Source organism: Xenopus tropicalis, chromosome 1 (genome assembly GCF_000004195.4).
Source record: "Xenopus tropicalis strain Nigerian chromosome 1, UCB_Xtro_10.0, whole genome shotgun sequence".
Taxonomy (NCBI): Eukaryota; Metazoa; Chordata; class Amphibia; order Anura; family Pipidae; genus Xenopus; species Xenopus tropicalis.
The window spans coordinates 203,882,178-203,898,973 of NC_030677.2; the positions used below are offsets into that span (position 1 = coordinate 203,882,178).

General features: G+C 41.5%; 1 protein-coding gene across 4 annotated transcripts in view; it reads right to left on the reverse strand.

Moving 5' to 3' along the window:
* dcc (DCC netrin 1 receptor) overlaps window positions 1-16,796 on the reverse strand; it is a 499,711-nt gene that overhangs the window by 12,875 nt on the left and 470,040 nt on the right. For 2 of the 4 annotated variants that reach the window (XM_004910366.4, XM_004910365.4), the window contains exons 23-27: window positions 16,604-16,766; window positions 14,101-14,327; window positions 12,864-12,983; window positions 9,852-10,007; window positions 4,350-4,559 (exon numbers count right to left, since the gene is read on the reverse strand). In XM_004910366.4, the coding sequence (XP_004910423.2) occupies window positions 4,350-4,559; window positions 9,852-10,007; window positions 12,864-12,983; window positions 14,101-14,327; window positions 16,604-16,766 (876 nt within the window). Of the gene's footprint in view, window positions 1-4,349; window positions 4,563-9,851; window positions 10,008-12,863; window positions 12,984-14,100; window positions 14,328-16,603; window positions 16,767-16,796 lie in introns of all 4 variants that reach the window. The other 2 variants (XM_002934447.5, XM_004910364.4) reach the window with 1 other exon arrangement.

Genomic DNA, 16,796 nt, shown 5'->3' on the forward strand with positions numbered 1-16,796 from the left:
TTAAATGCTTCACCGCCCCCAGAGCTTTCCGAGACAATGCTCCAAAAAACAGACAAACACAGACGTTTTCCCCCGGATAAACTTTTCCATAGTGAGAGCTTATGATGTTCTACTGACTTCTCTTGCTGCTCGGCATAAAGGCAAACTAATATATTGCTATTCATGCAAAGTGTTGTATATATACAGGTATGGGATCCCTTATTCGGAAACCCGATATCCAGAAAGCTCTGAATTACGGAAAGCCTGTCTACCATAGACTTCATTTTAATAAAATAATTCAGAATCTTAAAATTGATTTCCTTTTTCTCTGTAATAATAAAACAGTACCTGTACTTGATCCCAACTAAGATATAATTACCCCTTATTGGGGGCAGAACAGCCCTATTGGGTTTATTTCATGGTTAAATGATTCCCTTTTCTCTGTAATAATAAAACAGTACCTGTACTTGATCCCAACTAAGATATAATTACCCCTTATTGGGGGCAGAACAGCCCTATTGGGTTTATTTCATGGTTAAATGATTCCCTTTTCTCTGTAATAATAAAACAGTACCTGTACTTGATCCCAACTAAGATATAATTACCCCTTATTGGGGGCAGAACAGCCCTATTGGGTTTATTTAATGGTTAAATGATTCCCTTTTCTCTGTAATAATAAAACAGTACCTGTACTTGATCCCAACTAAGATATAATTACCCCTTATTGGGGCAGAACAGCCCTATTGGGTTTATTTCATGGTTAAATGATTCCCTTTTCTCTGTAATAATAAAACAGTACCTGTACTTGATCCCAACTAAGATATAATTACCCCTTATTGGGGCAGAACAGCCCTATTGGGTTTATTTAATGGTTAAATGATTCCCTTTTCTCTGTAATAATAAAACAGTACCTGTACTTGATCCCAACTAAGATATAAATCATCCTTATTGGATGCAAAACAATCCTATTGGACTTAACCAATGTTTTATTGATTTTTTAGTAGACTTTAGGTATGGATATCCAAATTACGGAAAGACCCCTTATCCGGAATACCCTTGGTCCCGAGCATTCTGGATAATATGTCCTATACATGTATATTATATTATATTATATTATTCATAGCCTGTACAATATATCCTTAATAATGGCTCCTAGTTATAATAGCAGTGCTGGGAATAACAGTGTCCCCTTTACGAAAAACCAATTAATGTTTAGAAAAATGGCAGCTATCTGTCGCCAAGATCATTGCACTGCTTTTTATTCATGTGTTTTTTTTATGAATACCCATGATTCATTGCAGTAATGTTGAAAATAAGTATTGTGCCAGGCAGATTTATTGGTATTAACGTATAAGAACAAACCAAGAGAAGCAGCACGAGACTAGGCAAGCGTTGACCCTTCAAGGAGATAATTAATATTCCGTAAACAAAATTGCAGAATTTATGGCGAATCGATCAAACATATTTAATTGGAAGGAGCCGGGTGTCCAGCCAAGGATTAACCTCATTATGAAGTAGGAAAGAGACGCAGGGAAGATAATGCATGTGAAATTGCTGTGCCCGACTGCCCGATCCTTCTGCTGATAGTGTAACAGGATATTTATCAAGTAAATGCAATAAAGAGGATCGTGTCGCTCTCCGTAAACACTATTAAGTTGGGCGCAGAAAGAATTATTTCGAAATAAACAGATCATGTTAAGGAAATACAGCTGCGCTATCTCATTATTAAAGAGTGCTCTCTGCACTGCTTCTATTAAATGCTTTGATACTATTGCTATTTTTATATCCAGGAATATATATAGCACCTACAGGGACCTTAGACGGTAAGCTCACTGGGGCAGGGACTGATGGGAATGTGATATGGACCTTAGATAGTAAGCTCCACTGGGGCAGGGACTGATGGGAATGTGATAGGGACCTTAGATTGTAAGCTCCACTGGGGCAGGGACTGATGGGAATGTGATAGGGACCTTAGATTGTAAGCTCACTGGGGCAGGGACTAATGGGAATGTGATAAGGGACCTTAGATTGTAAGCTCACTGGGGCAGGGACTGATGGGAATGTGATAGGGACCTTAGATTGTAAGCTCACTGGGGCAGGGACTGATGGGAATGTGATAGGGACCTTAGATTGTAAGCTCACTGGGGCAGGGACTAATGGGAATGTGATAAGGGACCTTAGATTGTAAGCTCACTGGGGCAGGGGCTGATGGGAATGGGATAGGGGCCTTAGATTGTAAACTCACTGGGGCAGGGACTGATGGGAATGTGATAGGGACCTTAGATTGTAAGCTCACTGGGGCAGGGACTGATGGGAATGTGATAGGGACCTTAGATTGTAAGCTCACTGGGGCAGGGACTGATGGGAATGGGATAGGGACCTTAGATTGTAAGCTCACTGGGGCAGGGACTGATGGGAATGTGATAGGGACCTTAGATTGTAAGCTCCACTGGGGCAGGGACTGATGGGAATGTGATAGGGACCTTAGATTGTAAGCTCAACTGGGGCAGGGACTGATGGGAATGTGATAGGGACCTTAGATTGTAAGCTCCACTGGGGCAGGGACTGATGGGAATGTGATAGGGACCTTAGATTGTAAGCTCACTGGGGCAGGGACTGATGGGAATGTGATAGGGACCTTAGATTGTAAGCTCCACTGGGGCAGGGACTGATGGGAATGTGATAGGGACCTTAGATTGTAAGCTCAACTGGGGCAGGGACTGATGGGAATGTGATAGGGACCTTAGATTGTAAGCTCCACTGGGGCAGGGACTGATGGGAATGTGATAGGGACCTTAGATTGTAAGCTCACTGGGGCAGGGACTGATGGGAATGTGATAGGGACCTTAGATTGTAAGCTCACTGGGGCAGGGGACTGATGGGAATGTGATAGGACCTTAGATGTAAGCTCACTGGGGGCAGGGGACTGATGGGCGAATGTGATAAGGGACCTTAGATTGTAAGCTCACTGGGGCAGGACTGATGGGATGTGATAGGGACCTTAGATTGTAGCTCCACTGGGGCAGGGACTGATGGGATGTGATAGGGACCTTAGATTGTTAAGCTCCACTCGGGGCAGGGACTGATGGGAATGTGATAGGGACCTTAGATTGGTAAGCCCACTGGGGCAGGGACTGAGTGGAATGTGATAAGGGACCTTAGATTGTAAGCTCCACTGGGGGGCTGAGGGGGGGACTTGTAAGCCATGGGAGATGGGATGTGATAGGACCTTAGATTGTAAGCTCCACTGGGGCAGGGACTGATGGGAATGTGATAGGGACCTTAGATTGTAAGCTCCAACTGGGGCAGGGACTGATGGGAAAGTGAATAGGGGACCTTAGATTGGTAAGCTCACTGGGGCAGGGACTGATGGGAATGTGATAGGGACCTTAGATTGTAAGCTCCACTGATGGGAATGGGATAGGGGCCTTAGATTGTAAGCTCCACTGGGGCAGGGACTGATGGGAATGTGATAGGGACCTTAGATTGTAAGCTCACTGGGGCAGGGACTGATGGGAATGGGATAGGGACCTTAGATTGTAAGCTCACTGGGGCAGGGACTGATGGGAATGGGATAGGGACCTTAGATTGTAAGCTCACTGGGGCAGGGACTGATAGGAGTGTGATAGGGATTTTTTGACACGGGCATCAATTTTTTCTGATGAATTTTGATGCCTGTTTCGTGAAAAAATCTGCCAAAGGCGAAACGCAGAAAGGGAATCCATGCCTGGGGGATTATTTCACCCATCCCTTTTGCTTAATGGATTAACACTATATCTCTAGCCAACTCCAATTATATGACTAAATGTGGAAATCTAATGGAAATGCAAGAAAAGATAATTTTGGAAATACTGAATATTCCCATCGCTGCATAAACGTCCCTTACACCCGCGATGCTTTAAATGCAGCTGATTATTATACTGGCTTAACGGAATTCCCACTCATAAGGCAAAAGTATGGAATTTATGTCAGGTCTATAATGCAGTAGGCTTAACACTCCATCAAACATTTTCAATTTAACTCGAAAGGGGACTAAACCAAATCACTTCTATGGCCGTGTTTATGATTATTACAGAGAAGTGACAGCACAAGGGAAGGAAAGGCACTGCCTGAAAAAAACAAGACAAATCCCAATCTTATTTTTAGATTACGAATTAGGAAAGGTTTTCACATGCAAACGCGCGGGGAATTGGCTATAAAAACATATAAACAAAAGGGTCTCTGCTGAACAAAATGATTTATACGGTGTTGAAGCAAAGAAATCAAAGAAATAATTTAGACGGTGGTAATACTCTTCCAATAGAACAACCTTTTGTCAATTCATTCTGGACTATAAACTGCAGAAAGGGTTAAAAATAAGAACACATTACCTGTTTGAGACAAGAGCGGTGTGTAAGGAACTTTGGGTTCCATTGCAGTCATTGGTGGCGGTAACAACGGGTTTGCAAAACTCCGGAGAGGGTGCGTTGGCCGAACACAGGCAGTGGGGATTGTTCTGCTTGGGGCGTCTTCACTTGAGGAATGTTCTGGCTGTGGGTGTGACAGCACTGATGACTGCTGGGAAGCGGGGACCTCGGTCACTGCTAAAAGAAAATTTCAACAAACCTAAGTTATTATTTCAAAATTTTCCAAAATTCCACATGTTGCACTTTTCTTAATGGTAGTGTTGGGTATGAGATTGTGTAGAGAGACATAGGGCATCAAGACCTTTTCAGGTTCTCCTGAAGGTTTACATTGGGTATTCAATGAGATTGTGTAGAGAGACATAGGGCATCAAGACCTTTTCAGGTTCTCCTGAAGGTTTACATTGGATATTCAATGAGATTGTGTAGAGAGACATAGGACATGAAGACCTTTTCAGGTTCTCCTGAAGGTTTACATTGGGTATTCAATGAGATTGTGTAGAGAGACATAGGGCATCAAGACCCTGACAGGTTCTCCTGAAGGTTTACATTGACCTACTATACCATACCTCAGACAATTTGTTACCCCCTCTACATTATCTTTCACAATAGGCTGCCAAACAGAGAAGAATATTGCATGGGTTTATTATATGGAGATATGAATGGTTTGCCAATAGTTGGGCAACAGATGAATCAATTTAGCCTTGAAGAATACAAATCCTTCATTTTCAGATTTAGTTCTAAAGGAGGTTGTCCTAAATCATGAGATGGATCCAAAGATATTAGTCACAGCCTATATTTCCATCACAGGCAAAACTTGGATATGGATATAGTCATTCATTAGAAGGTATAAATAATGGTTGGTCGGTATATTCTTCAGTTAGAATCATCTCAGAATTAAGGTGGCCCATTCGGCAGGTTTGATTTTTCCATTGGATTGGGGGCCATATTGGCTCGTTGATGCAGTCCCTAAACCAATGGTGCCTATAGTTGCCATTCTAATATGATCATTTGGCCCCAGGGCGAAAAGAACAAATTAGCTCCATATGGCCTACCCATAGGTGGGGATATCAGTAAAAGATCTGCTTGCTCGCCAACCTCGCCAAGTGAGTGGAGCTTAGCATGTATGGCCACCTGTAGTTTGATAGAGGAAGACATGAGACTAGTGATGGGCGAAATAAATTGGCAGGCATGGATTCGCAACGAATGTCCGCATTTTACCATTGGCAATTTTTTTCCGAAACAGGCGCCAAAGTTTGCTGCAGAAAAATTTACTGTGCATCAAAAAAGTGTCACCCATGTCAAAAATGGTCACCCACGTGAAAAAAAATTTGCTGCGCGTGTGACAATTTTCCGTTGGGCGCATTGGCTCGTAGATGCGGTGCCCAAACCAATGGCGCCCATACTCACCATTCTAATACGATCATTTGGCCCCAGGGCACAATGACTAAATTAGCTCGATAACGCCCATCTGTAGGTGGGGATATCAGTAAAATATCCGCTTGCTTAGCGACCTCACCAAGTAAGTGGAGCTTAGCATGTATGGCCACCTTTAGTTTGATAGAGGAAGACATGAGAATAGTGATGGGAGAAATAATTCACCAGGCATGGATTTGCTGCAAATTTTCGCGTTTCACCATTTCCGAAACAGACGCCAAAATTCGCTTCCGGAACAATTGTCACCTATGTAAAAAAATTGTCGCCTACGTCATAAATAGCCGCACACGTCAAAAAAATTACACGTGCAACTATTTTTTTTGCCGTGTGACATTTTCGCCATTTCATTAATTTTTACCCGTTTCGCAAATCTTCGAAAAGATTTGCGAATTTTTGGCGAAAACGTGACCGATCCACCCATCAATACCTGAGACCAGCAATCTCCATTTTAATCCAGACGAAGGCAACTCCCCCACACATTACAAGCAAGATTGGACAATTTCCCACGTATTTATTGCTACTATCCTATTGACAGCTGTTACTAACAAATATTCCTTACAATATGTCGCTGTTATAAGAAGGATATATCGAGCGTACTTGTTTCTTGCTTAGTGTCAAGTATTTAATCATTGACCCTCTACTTTGAGAAGAAAGTAGTTCTATTCGTTCTAAAAATATAAAGTGTCACAGTCTAACAATTAAAAGTGTAAAAAAAGAAATTCTCGCCCGAGACATCTGTTGAGATTTTGTAATGATTATCGAACTGCGCCGAAGTAATTGCTGCAAAATGATAAACAAAGCATTTTTTGAAACAGACCTGTAAAGATATTACTCCAATGCCCATAACACAGAAATGACTGCACTGCAGAACTATAAAGCAGCATAAAAAGATTTTCATCGTTCCGCTGACAATATATCACGCTCTATACAAGAGAACTTTCACAGAGATAAATATATTTTTACGGTGCCGAAAATAATCCGCCGTGCCATATGTCCTACTACTGCCTTTCTATACCTATACTCATAATAAATATATCATTATAAGGGCAATGGCACACATAGTCCTCTGTCACCTCTCCTGTGGGTGAAAGAAAATCAAAAAATACCTTCTAAAGAAGAAGTTTGGAGATTGTCGTAGGGCAAACACTTAATACGATATCCTTAAAGAAGAAGGAAAGTCATTTTGGCATTTTACTGCCAATAGATTCGCTACATTAGTGCCACCAAGAACCCTATATTTATTCAGCAGAAAGCATTACCATACCTGAGTAAGGAGCCCTAGAAGCTCCCTCTATTTGTTTAAGATTAGTGATGAGGACGAATCAGTCCTGTTTCGATTCACCATAAAATTTGCGGCGTAAAATTCACAAAGCACATTTGTCGCGCAATTTTTTTGTTTCCCGTGTCTACTTTTTTGTCATCTGCGTCTATTTTCTGTCGCCCACGTCTATTTTTTTGTTGCCCACACTTTTTTTTATGCGACCGCGCCTGGATTGACATGGCCACGCTCGAATTGACACAACCGCACCCTTTTTTGATGCGACCGCCCCCAATTTGACACGTGACAAAAAAATTCTGTGCGACTAATTTTTCCGCGTTGAATTTTTGCGGAAATTTCGCAAATCAATTTGCTAATGGCGAAATGCAGAAATTTGCTAGGAATCCATGTCTGGCGAAAAAAATTAGCTCATCACTATTTAAGATAGCAGCTGCCATTTTAAGTAGCTTCCTGCTTGCAGCTCTAGCCATTGTAGCTCAGATTACCCATTCCTAAGGGAGGGGGGAGTGAGTTTTATGAATTCTTATGGGAGGGGGAGCAGGAGAGGGGAAAGAGGAGAGAACTGAGCAGACAATGGCCCCGGGAATGAAGGATTTTTCTGAGAGAGCGAGTCAGATACAGTACCTGAAGAACATGTTTACAAAAAAAGAGACAATAAATCCTGTGTTTCTTTAGATAGAGGACTCAGTGCAGCGTTTCTGTGAGAGCTTATGGCTGTATTTACATAGACCTTTCTGATAAAGCTGACTAAGATTTTACCTTTCCTTCTCCTTAAATAATGGGTGAAGAAGACCACGAGCGACAAATCTCTATAAGTGCAATTGCCCTAATGTTTCTACTGTGAAAGTAGCATATTATTCCCTTGTTGTGTAGTTTGAAGTTTTTAGTCATTTCCTGTGATAATAATTCCTATAAAAAAAAAAAAGTCCAACCTTGCTTTTGTTCTGACGGGCAATTTGGCTCAGTGAGTTGAGAAGAAATGCTATTTTGCGGCGCCAATTGTTTCAAGGCTGTGTTGAATTTCGCTGTTACTGTTGCGGTGTTTTTCATTTGGAGATATAATGCGCCGGAGAAGAGAATTTCTGGATTCATTCCCCGCAAGCCTTTAACATTGATTAGTATGGAACATTTGTTTCCCTCCCCGTATCCCCCTTACTCTCTGAGACATTCTTGTCTAATGTTCTTAGTGAGGAACGCTGTAGTTGTACAGCCTTGGAAATAAATGACTGTATGCTGTAGATTGCCGATGTGTAAAGTGTTTAACTCAAGCAGGCATTAACATTCCAGGCACCAAAGGCATCAAATTACTAAAATAAACAGGCAAAATAGTAGCAGAAAAAAAATTGTCAGATGTTTTGAGATCTGTTCTACTTTTCTTTGAGAATCTCATTTCATGTGTATGGAGATTAATGGAAGATGGGTAGGTTCTGGGGTATATTAGGGCTATAGTTGGGCATAACTGAACGAGGCCTGGATGGAGTTGGGTTCTACTGTCACATGTCCAGATTTTTATGGTGGGAATATTAGTAGGTTCTCACTGTACCTATGAAATAAATAAGGTTACTTAGTTTACATATAATTGTTAATGCATTAACTGTTAATCAATGTCTTTTGGAAATTGATATTACCTGTTCAAAACCCACCAGGATCTAATTAAGAGTATAGTAACCCATAGTGATAAAAGATTTGCTTCTATTATTGTTCCTGTGATCATAGCTAGTTGGTAGTGATGAGCAAATTTTTTCGCCAGGCATGGCCAAATTGAGTTGGCTCCAAACTATGGCAAAAACAGAGACTGTACCAAGCATCCCAACCAAATATAACACAGAGTAAATGGAATCAACACTTGAATACTTTATGGGCTAAATGTCTCTATTTAAGAGTTTTTAATTCTTAATTTCCAATGATTTCCATCCTAGGTCTAGCTATTCCTATTCCTACGTACCTCCTCAAAGCCTGTCTGCCCCTGGTATCCTCTGCCATTAGAAGATCAGACTCACCATATACCAAGAACTACCAAGATCAAGCAGGGAATGACCTGATGATGCTGCATTAGAAGATCATACTCTCCATATACCAAGATCTACCAAAGATCCAGCAGGAATGACCTGATAATCCTGCATTAGAAGATCAGACTCACCATATACCAAGAACTACCAAGATCCAGGGGGAATGACCTAATGATGCTGCATTAGAAGATCATACTCTCCATATACCAAGATCTACCAAGATCCAGCGGGAATGACCTGATGATGCTGCATTAGAAGATCAGACTCACCATATACCAAGATCTAAAAAGATCCAGTGGGAATGACATGATGATGCTGCATTAGAAGATCATACTCTCCATATACCAAGATCTACAAAGATCCAGTGGGAATTACCTGATGATACTACATTAGAAGATCATACTGTCCATATACCAAGATCTACCAAGATCCAGTGAGAATGACCTGATGATACTGCATTAGAAGATCATACTGTCCATATACCAAGATCTACCAAGATCCAGTGAGAATGACCTGATGATACTGCATTAGAAGATCATACTGTCCATATACCAAGATCCAGCAGGAATGACCTGATGATGCTGCATTAGAAGATCATTCTCTCCATATAGTAAGATCCACTAAGATCTAGCAGGGATGACAAAATGGTTTGCCCAAACTATGGGAGAGTAGGGTTGATATTGGATACATATTGCAACCTTTACAGATTGACTGAGAGAAAATCTAACAAAAGCAATGGCTCACCTCGAGAAGATCCAAATCCCCTGTCCATGGAAAGTGTAGGGAAAGGTACCGGCCTTAGAGTAAACTGCGGGTGTGGGTAGCCACATGTTGGTGACGGAAGGATGCCAGGGTACTGAGCGCTTTCCAGGGTTGGCACGGGAATGGCACTCACAACAGCTTTAAGAGGAAAAAAGTTGAAGAATTAAAAGCGATAGGAAAATGAATGTATCAAGGGCAGAATTGTTGTGATGGTTGAAACAGATTGCCAGTGATTTACCGCCATACACTGCTTCCAACTGATAGAGAAACGCTCTCAGTGAGTGTTACGTATCTGATGCAAATGGAGAAATCTACTGGAACGGGTTATTTATGGAAGAGAAGGAGACTGGAGGCACCGCCACATTCTTCTCCTTTTAAAACTCATTATGCTGCGACGGCATCTGATTGAAAATCTCTTCAAAGTGTTGGAGCTTGTTGACAATTGCATTTCAATGTAATACTAATGTTAAGAGTTTGGAGGCTGAAATCTCCTGGCAAATCGTGTTGTGTTTCTACAACATTGCAGTTCAGCCTCACAGAAGCTATTTACTGAGCCCTGTCACATTTTATATTCAGCGTGGAAGAAGCGGATGGGATAAACAAAACAGATTTGGTTCTGGAATGCTACTATATATGTTTGGTTGGTTTTTTTTACACATATTGACTCCATGCTACTGGGGGGGGGGGCAGAAAGCCAAATTCTAGTAATTGTCGGTTATATACCTTCATGTTTTATAACAACAGCCCATTTCTAGAGGGTTGGGTGCAAACAGTGACCTGCTAATGCTGATCAACATAATTGTTTATCATGCAAACATTTTTCAGCCTATCAACAACCTTTATTTAAGCTCACCATCCAGTATAAGATCTGCTTGTTTGGTAACATAGTAACATAGTAACATAGTAAGTTAAGTTGAAAAAAGACCATCATGTTCAACCATAATGCCTATATATAACCTGCCTAACTGCTAGTTGATTCAGAGGAAGGCAAAAACCCCATCTGAAGCCTTTCTAATTTGCCGCAGAACAAATTCCTTCCTGTCTCCAAGATGGCAATCGGACCAGTCCAGGTTGACAAATGAGCAGGTTGACAAATGAGCGTATTTTTCCACCAATATGCCTACCTAAGATGGGCAATATTGGAGTAATCCGAATACTTGGTCTTTGGACCAAACAATTGAATTACAATGACGGGAATAGGACGTTGGAGTGTGGACCACATCATTGAGCCGATGTGGTCCCCAATCCGACAGGACAATCAAACCTTTCCAATTGACAGGCCAGATATCAGTTGGGTAGGCCCATTGGGAGTCCCTATACACAGGCAGATAAGCTGCTGAATCAGTCTGAAGGACCCCAATCAGAGGCTTAAATCTACCCGTTTATGGTCGCCATATGCATATAACAGCATAGGATCATTAGATTATCATTCCAAATATCACCAGAGGGGTTAAACCATTTTTACTTTGGAAACAACAACAATAATAATAATAACAAAAATAAAATCTTTGATTTCAGAGAACTCTGACGGAATCCGTGTTTCCCCTGACCCCAGAGGCTTTTAGCGTTACATCCCAGGGGAGTATTGGTTAGAGCTCACTAATAAAGCTTTCTCACAGGCTTTGCTCTTCTATGAAGCAGAGGGATGGGAGTACAATGCAAAAGGTTGCCAGCCACTAGTAAACAATTTAACAAAAAGACTCAGCTTATATGGGGGCTGATTGCTTCTATTATGATTGCCATCTGTGCTCTTACACATCAAAGACATGAAATACCCAGGCGTATGCAGGTACAGGTGCAAGGTGGCAATTTTACTCCTGTTGCCTAATGCAGCTTGAGTCGGGTAGAATAGCAAATGAAACCCTTTTTACACTGCGGGGAAGATTAAAGACATGTTTGCCTTTCTAAATTCATTTCTACTCTACTGGCTGGATATTATATATCTGCTATACAAAAAGAGTTTTCTTTGATAGAAATGCACTCTGCCTCATATATTCTTTATTCAACTGGAATATAATTTTGACTCTGGGTGGCTAATGTTTGCCTGGGGTCAGTCTGTCTGTGAGGGCATTGACCTCCCTGTTAAACTAAAACTCATATTTTCTGGACAAAAAGTTTCTATGAGGAGCCCCCAACTCCGATTCTAGCATTAGTTAAATCCCACTCCAGTATCCTGGGACGGCATTTGGGTACCATGTTTGATAAGGAGCAAAGAAAAGACATAAATGGTTGTTTAATACCAAGTTAAAAAATAGTATACCATATTAACCAATCAGCAGGTAGCATTTCCTAGTCTGTTGTTTGAAGGAAACGCTGGATTGGTTAATATGATATACTATTTTTTTTTTTTGGTTGGATGAGTAACAGGACCTGGAGATCCATAAACATCTACCTTGGCCCCTCACACAATATTGTAAAGTTGTCTTCAAACTGGCTATAGATTGTCTTGGTGTCAACTGAACTATAAAATATCAGCTAAATAATTAATAGGGAACCTTTAATCTTATCAAGTCTAATTTGGATTAGATGTGAAGATGACTTTTTTTACTATTTCTGCACTAACTAATAGGTAGGTATCACTTGCATTGCAATATGTGCATAAGTTCTGATTTTGCACCTCCTTATCCTTGTTCTTCAAACTCGTGTCATGAGAGTAACCTGATGACATCACTATGACATCATTACACTGGATTTTCAACAGTGTCTACACAATCACTATGTAGTACTGTATGTCACTACTCCTTGGTGTAGTTATGTAATTCACCAGTCTTGTTACAATATGGGCAGCAACATCTCTGTGATTGGCCAGAACAATATATCTGCTGTAGGCTGGGGTAATGGTTTCTGCCACTGGAGGCATGTTGTGTCGGTGCAAATGCAATAATAATATTGGACAAGCTATTAAACCAACATCTAGAATTATGGTTTCATGAATATGCTTAGTTCTATAAAAGGACCCTATTTGCACTAAGACTGCCCCGAGTTCATACTTACGAGGGTTACTGCTGGGCTGTGAGTCCATCGGAATCATGAGTTTGGCCCTTGTGGCTCGCCGGGCAGCAAGAGTCCTCTCCAATGTTGATATGTTGCTTCCAACCTCATCTGCATCTGGCCCTAAAGTAAACCGTAAGGTAAGTGTATAGCTTAGAAACTATTGGGCTTATTGGTCAATTCTCAAATACCTTGAATGGGTGAGTTTACAAACTCGAAAAAAACCTCGAAAATCTCAAATTAAAAATATGGCTTGACTTTGCCCAGGGCAACTCCCATTGACTTCTATATAAACTCACAAGCTTTCAAAGCTGAAGTTTTTGTGTTTTTTGAACTTAATAAATATTGCACATTCATTTTGAACCATATTTAGAATATTGGGAGTTTTAGCGCAAAAATCTAAAATTGTGGAAAAAATTTAACATTTATAATTCACCCCTATGAGTTCCATGGGACTTGGGGTGGTACAGAAAGCTCCTCCTTGGAACTTGAGTCACGTTGTACGACTTGGGTACTTGAGTACCATGGGTATTTGTGGCCATCTGATTCAAAAGGAAATGCCCTAAAGTTTCTAATATCTAAGAACATGGGGAGACTTGCTTAGCCACACAACATGGATATGTAACAGTGAAAAGTTCTTTAAGAAGGAAACTATTGTTGCATTTATACCAACAGTGCGAGCGGAGCACAAACTCCCATTAATAGTCATGGAGGATTATATGGGAATGGTTTAACTCTCCTTTGAACAAGGTTTGCTCCATCTGCATATACTGGATCTATCAATTTGCCCTTCTAAGTACATATGATTTACCTACACAGGCTACCCGAGTAACCTACTGAGTAAGCCGCTGAATCCACGGCCACCCAACCTGGGGACGGACTCAACCCAGCTCTGCCTGGACAAAGCCCTATTATTACCACTAAAACAAGGCCACGTAACAACGACTATGACCATATAAATAGTCCCCAGGACATGGGAATCCAAACCACCCAACCATCCACCCACATATCTACGGAATATCCAATGAGACTATGCCGCCTATTGATGCTACCCGCCCCCCCCCCCCCACTATATGCTATGTTTATGTATATTTTACCTTTTCTTTCTCCTTTACTTCCTTAATAAAAAATTTAAGTTGCAAAAAAAAAAGTAGGAAAGCCGCAAACCCCTCCATTGGCCTCCGTAGCGCACAAGCGGTTAATGCCACATTTGCGAGAAATAAATGGAACAAATTATTACCAGAATGCGATGTGCTTTTGCTGCCCAGCTGTGATTCTGATTGACTGTGGCTAACAGGAGTTATATCCTGACAGCTTTGCCTTGGGGAGTCCCTTCCTTGCGTGTCCGATCCAGATGGCTTTTCAATGTTCTTCATTTCCATCTCCTCATGGTGGATCCAAAGGTCAGGGGGCCGCAGATCTTTTTGGCTGCCTTTTCGCTTGCCAGCGCTGTGCGTGGCACGTTTTCTAGAGAGAAAGTCACATGCGGTCAAGCTGAATGGGAAAACAAGATTTCCAAAATACTATTGAATTCAAGTGGAGCGACAGTACAGCATATGATGGCTAAATAGAAAGAATGAAAGACTGTACAGTTAAACCCAAATGAGCAGGTAGAAGAATTTCAGGGTAATTATGTTCCCATGCTGATACATACAGCACTGTATGCTTTATGGCACAGAGACTCTTCAAATACATTGTTCTCTCTTATATAATGAATAGAATGGAGAGCAAGCTCACTGGGAGAACCCCGGAGATACTGACACCTTTATGTTGTTGGAAAGTCCAGGCTTCCCCTGTTTCAATTGGCTTACTTGTGCACAATCCGTCCCAACCTTTAATAGTGTCATCATTTTGTTCAATGACTGCCTCCAATTTGGTGTGACCACAAAAGTGCTTGTTCTAAATGACCCCTGTAATCTCCACTGTAGAGGTGTTAGCCGCAACGTGTGCCCAATTGGCAAAAAACGTTCATGCACAATTGTGCTCATTTTGAAGCATTGTGTGCCAATATGCTGGAAATATGGAGGAAAAGGTTACATTGTAGGTAAAAAAAAAATGGGTTTGTGTCCAAAATTTTACTGTACTGGATTTATGTGCAAAAAAAGGGGCCCAAATTGATTGTTGTTAACCCTAAATGCAACATTTTTTCCCAGCATCCCATTGTTGAATTTGCACAAACCTTATTTGTACTGTAGCCTCTTGTGATTTAAAGGTTTTTCCTATCCTATGTCCACCAGCATAATGGGTGAGCTAAAGTACTTGCTTATGATGCACTGCTTGTGCCCCAACATGGCTGACTCCACTGGGGGATCCCTCCTGGTGCAAGGGCCAGAGCATCCGATAGAGGGTAATGATCCAGGCCTTTGAAGTTGTCCATGGAATCTCCAATCTTGGATCTTGTTAGGCCAGATTTTGTGTGTCAATGGCACCGCACATGCTCCATGTGCTTGGGGGCTGCTGTTTGGATGCTGAGCTTAGGGGGCATTACAAATCATCAAGCAGAAAATGGGGTCAATCTGTTTTAGAAACTAATGTTACAGGGCTGATTATTAAATTCTGATGCCGAATGCACTGGTTTCTGAGCTTCTATTTAATGCGAATCATCGCCCCCTTGGATGTTGCTCCCAGTGGCCTCAAAGTAGGTGCCATTTTTACATTTCTGGCTTGGAGACAAGTTTTGGAAGCCCAGAGACACTGTTTTACTCCAAGCAGAGACTCCTGTAGGCCACATGGGGCTACCAAATAGCCAATCACAGTCTCAAAGACATTTTAATGCTTGTGTAGCTCACCAACACTTGGCTCACAGCTATAAAAGTTTGGGGGATCCCTAGTATATTATGAGTAAGACCCTATGCTCAGGTAATTGCCAGCAGCCCAGATCATGTGCTGGGAATCAGCAGAAAAAAAGATGGGCAGCTACTGGGGGCATCTTTGGAGGCAAAGATCTTCATTTAAAAAAAGGGTTCTTTTCATCTTGAAGACCAAAACAGAACGTGTGGCATCTGTAGGCTTATTCATGCTTAAGCTTCTTTGTTCTCCTTTGAATGTTGAATTTTTTATTCAGTTCAGGACTTCATGGCATTTCCCTATCTATAATAAAATCTCTCTTTTTTTGGTTAAAGCAAGAGAGACGGCTTTGTTGCTCTTTCTACATTGACCATTAAGCAGTCATTGGTCTCATTTCTTCTCCCAGATGGGGGAGGTTCTGTTTCATTATGCATCTGAAACGTAGAGCTGGAATACAACTTAACGAGCAGAGCAACCTTAACTGTTGGATAGGAGATCACAGGCTTCTCTATCTGGGAAGATGACATTTAGAATCCTCTGAGCCTGGGTGGCAGGTGTCGTGCTGCTTTAGCACCAGCTGTTTGCTGATCCATGAAGCGGCGATGGTGTAACTTGGAGACTGCCAACTCCTCACAGCTAAATGCAAGGTCGCACAATGGCAAGGTTTAATTAGGAGCTGCACAGCTTCCTACAAAGAAAGCAGCGGAAAGCCTGTGTGCACAGGTATCGGGACTGGCACCTTATTCATCACATACACAATCCGGTGACAGGGCAGAAGCCATTGGTACAGGAAGGAAATATATTAGTCAGGGATATCCTATGTGACAAACTAACTTTAAGGAAAAAAAAACATGAAATCTGGAACAGTTGGAGATTGTCTAGCTTAGCAGCGAGTGTATCTAGCAAAGCATTATTGGTAGAAACATTATTAGGTCCAAAAAAAACATAGAACTTACTTCCTCTGCTGGGCTGAAGATCTCCGTGTACAAATCACCGCTACGATAACCACCACCACAATTGTAATAGCGCCGACTGTCACCACAATAATGACCAACAGGTTGCTGTTTTTCTGCGGGGTGACGCTGCCGTGTGGGGGGTGCATTTGTCCTATCGGAGGTTCTGAAAAAAAAGAGGTGCACCGTTGAACTT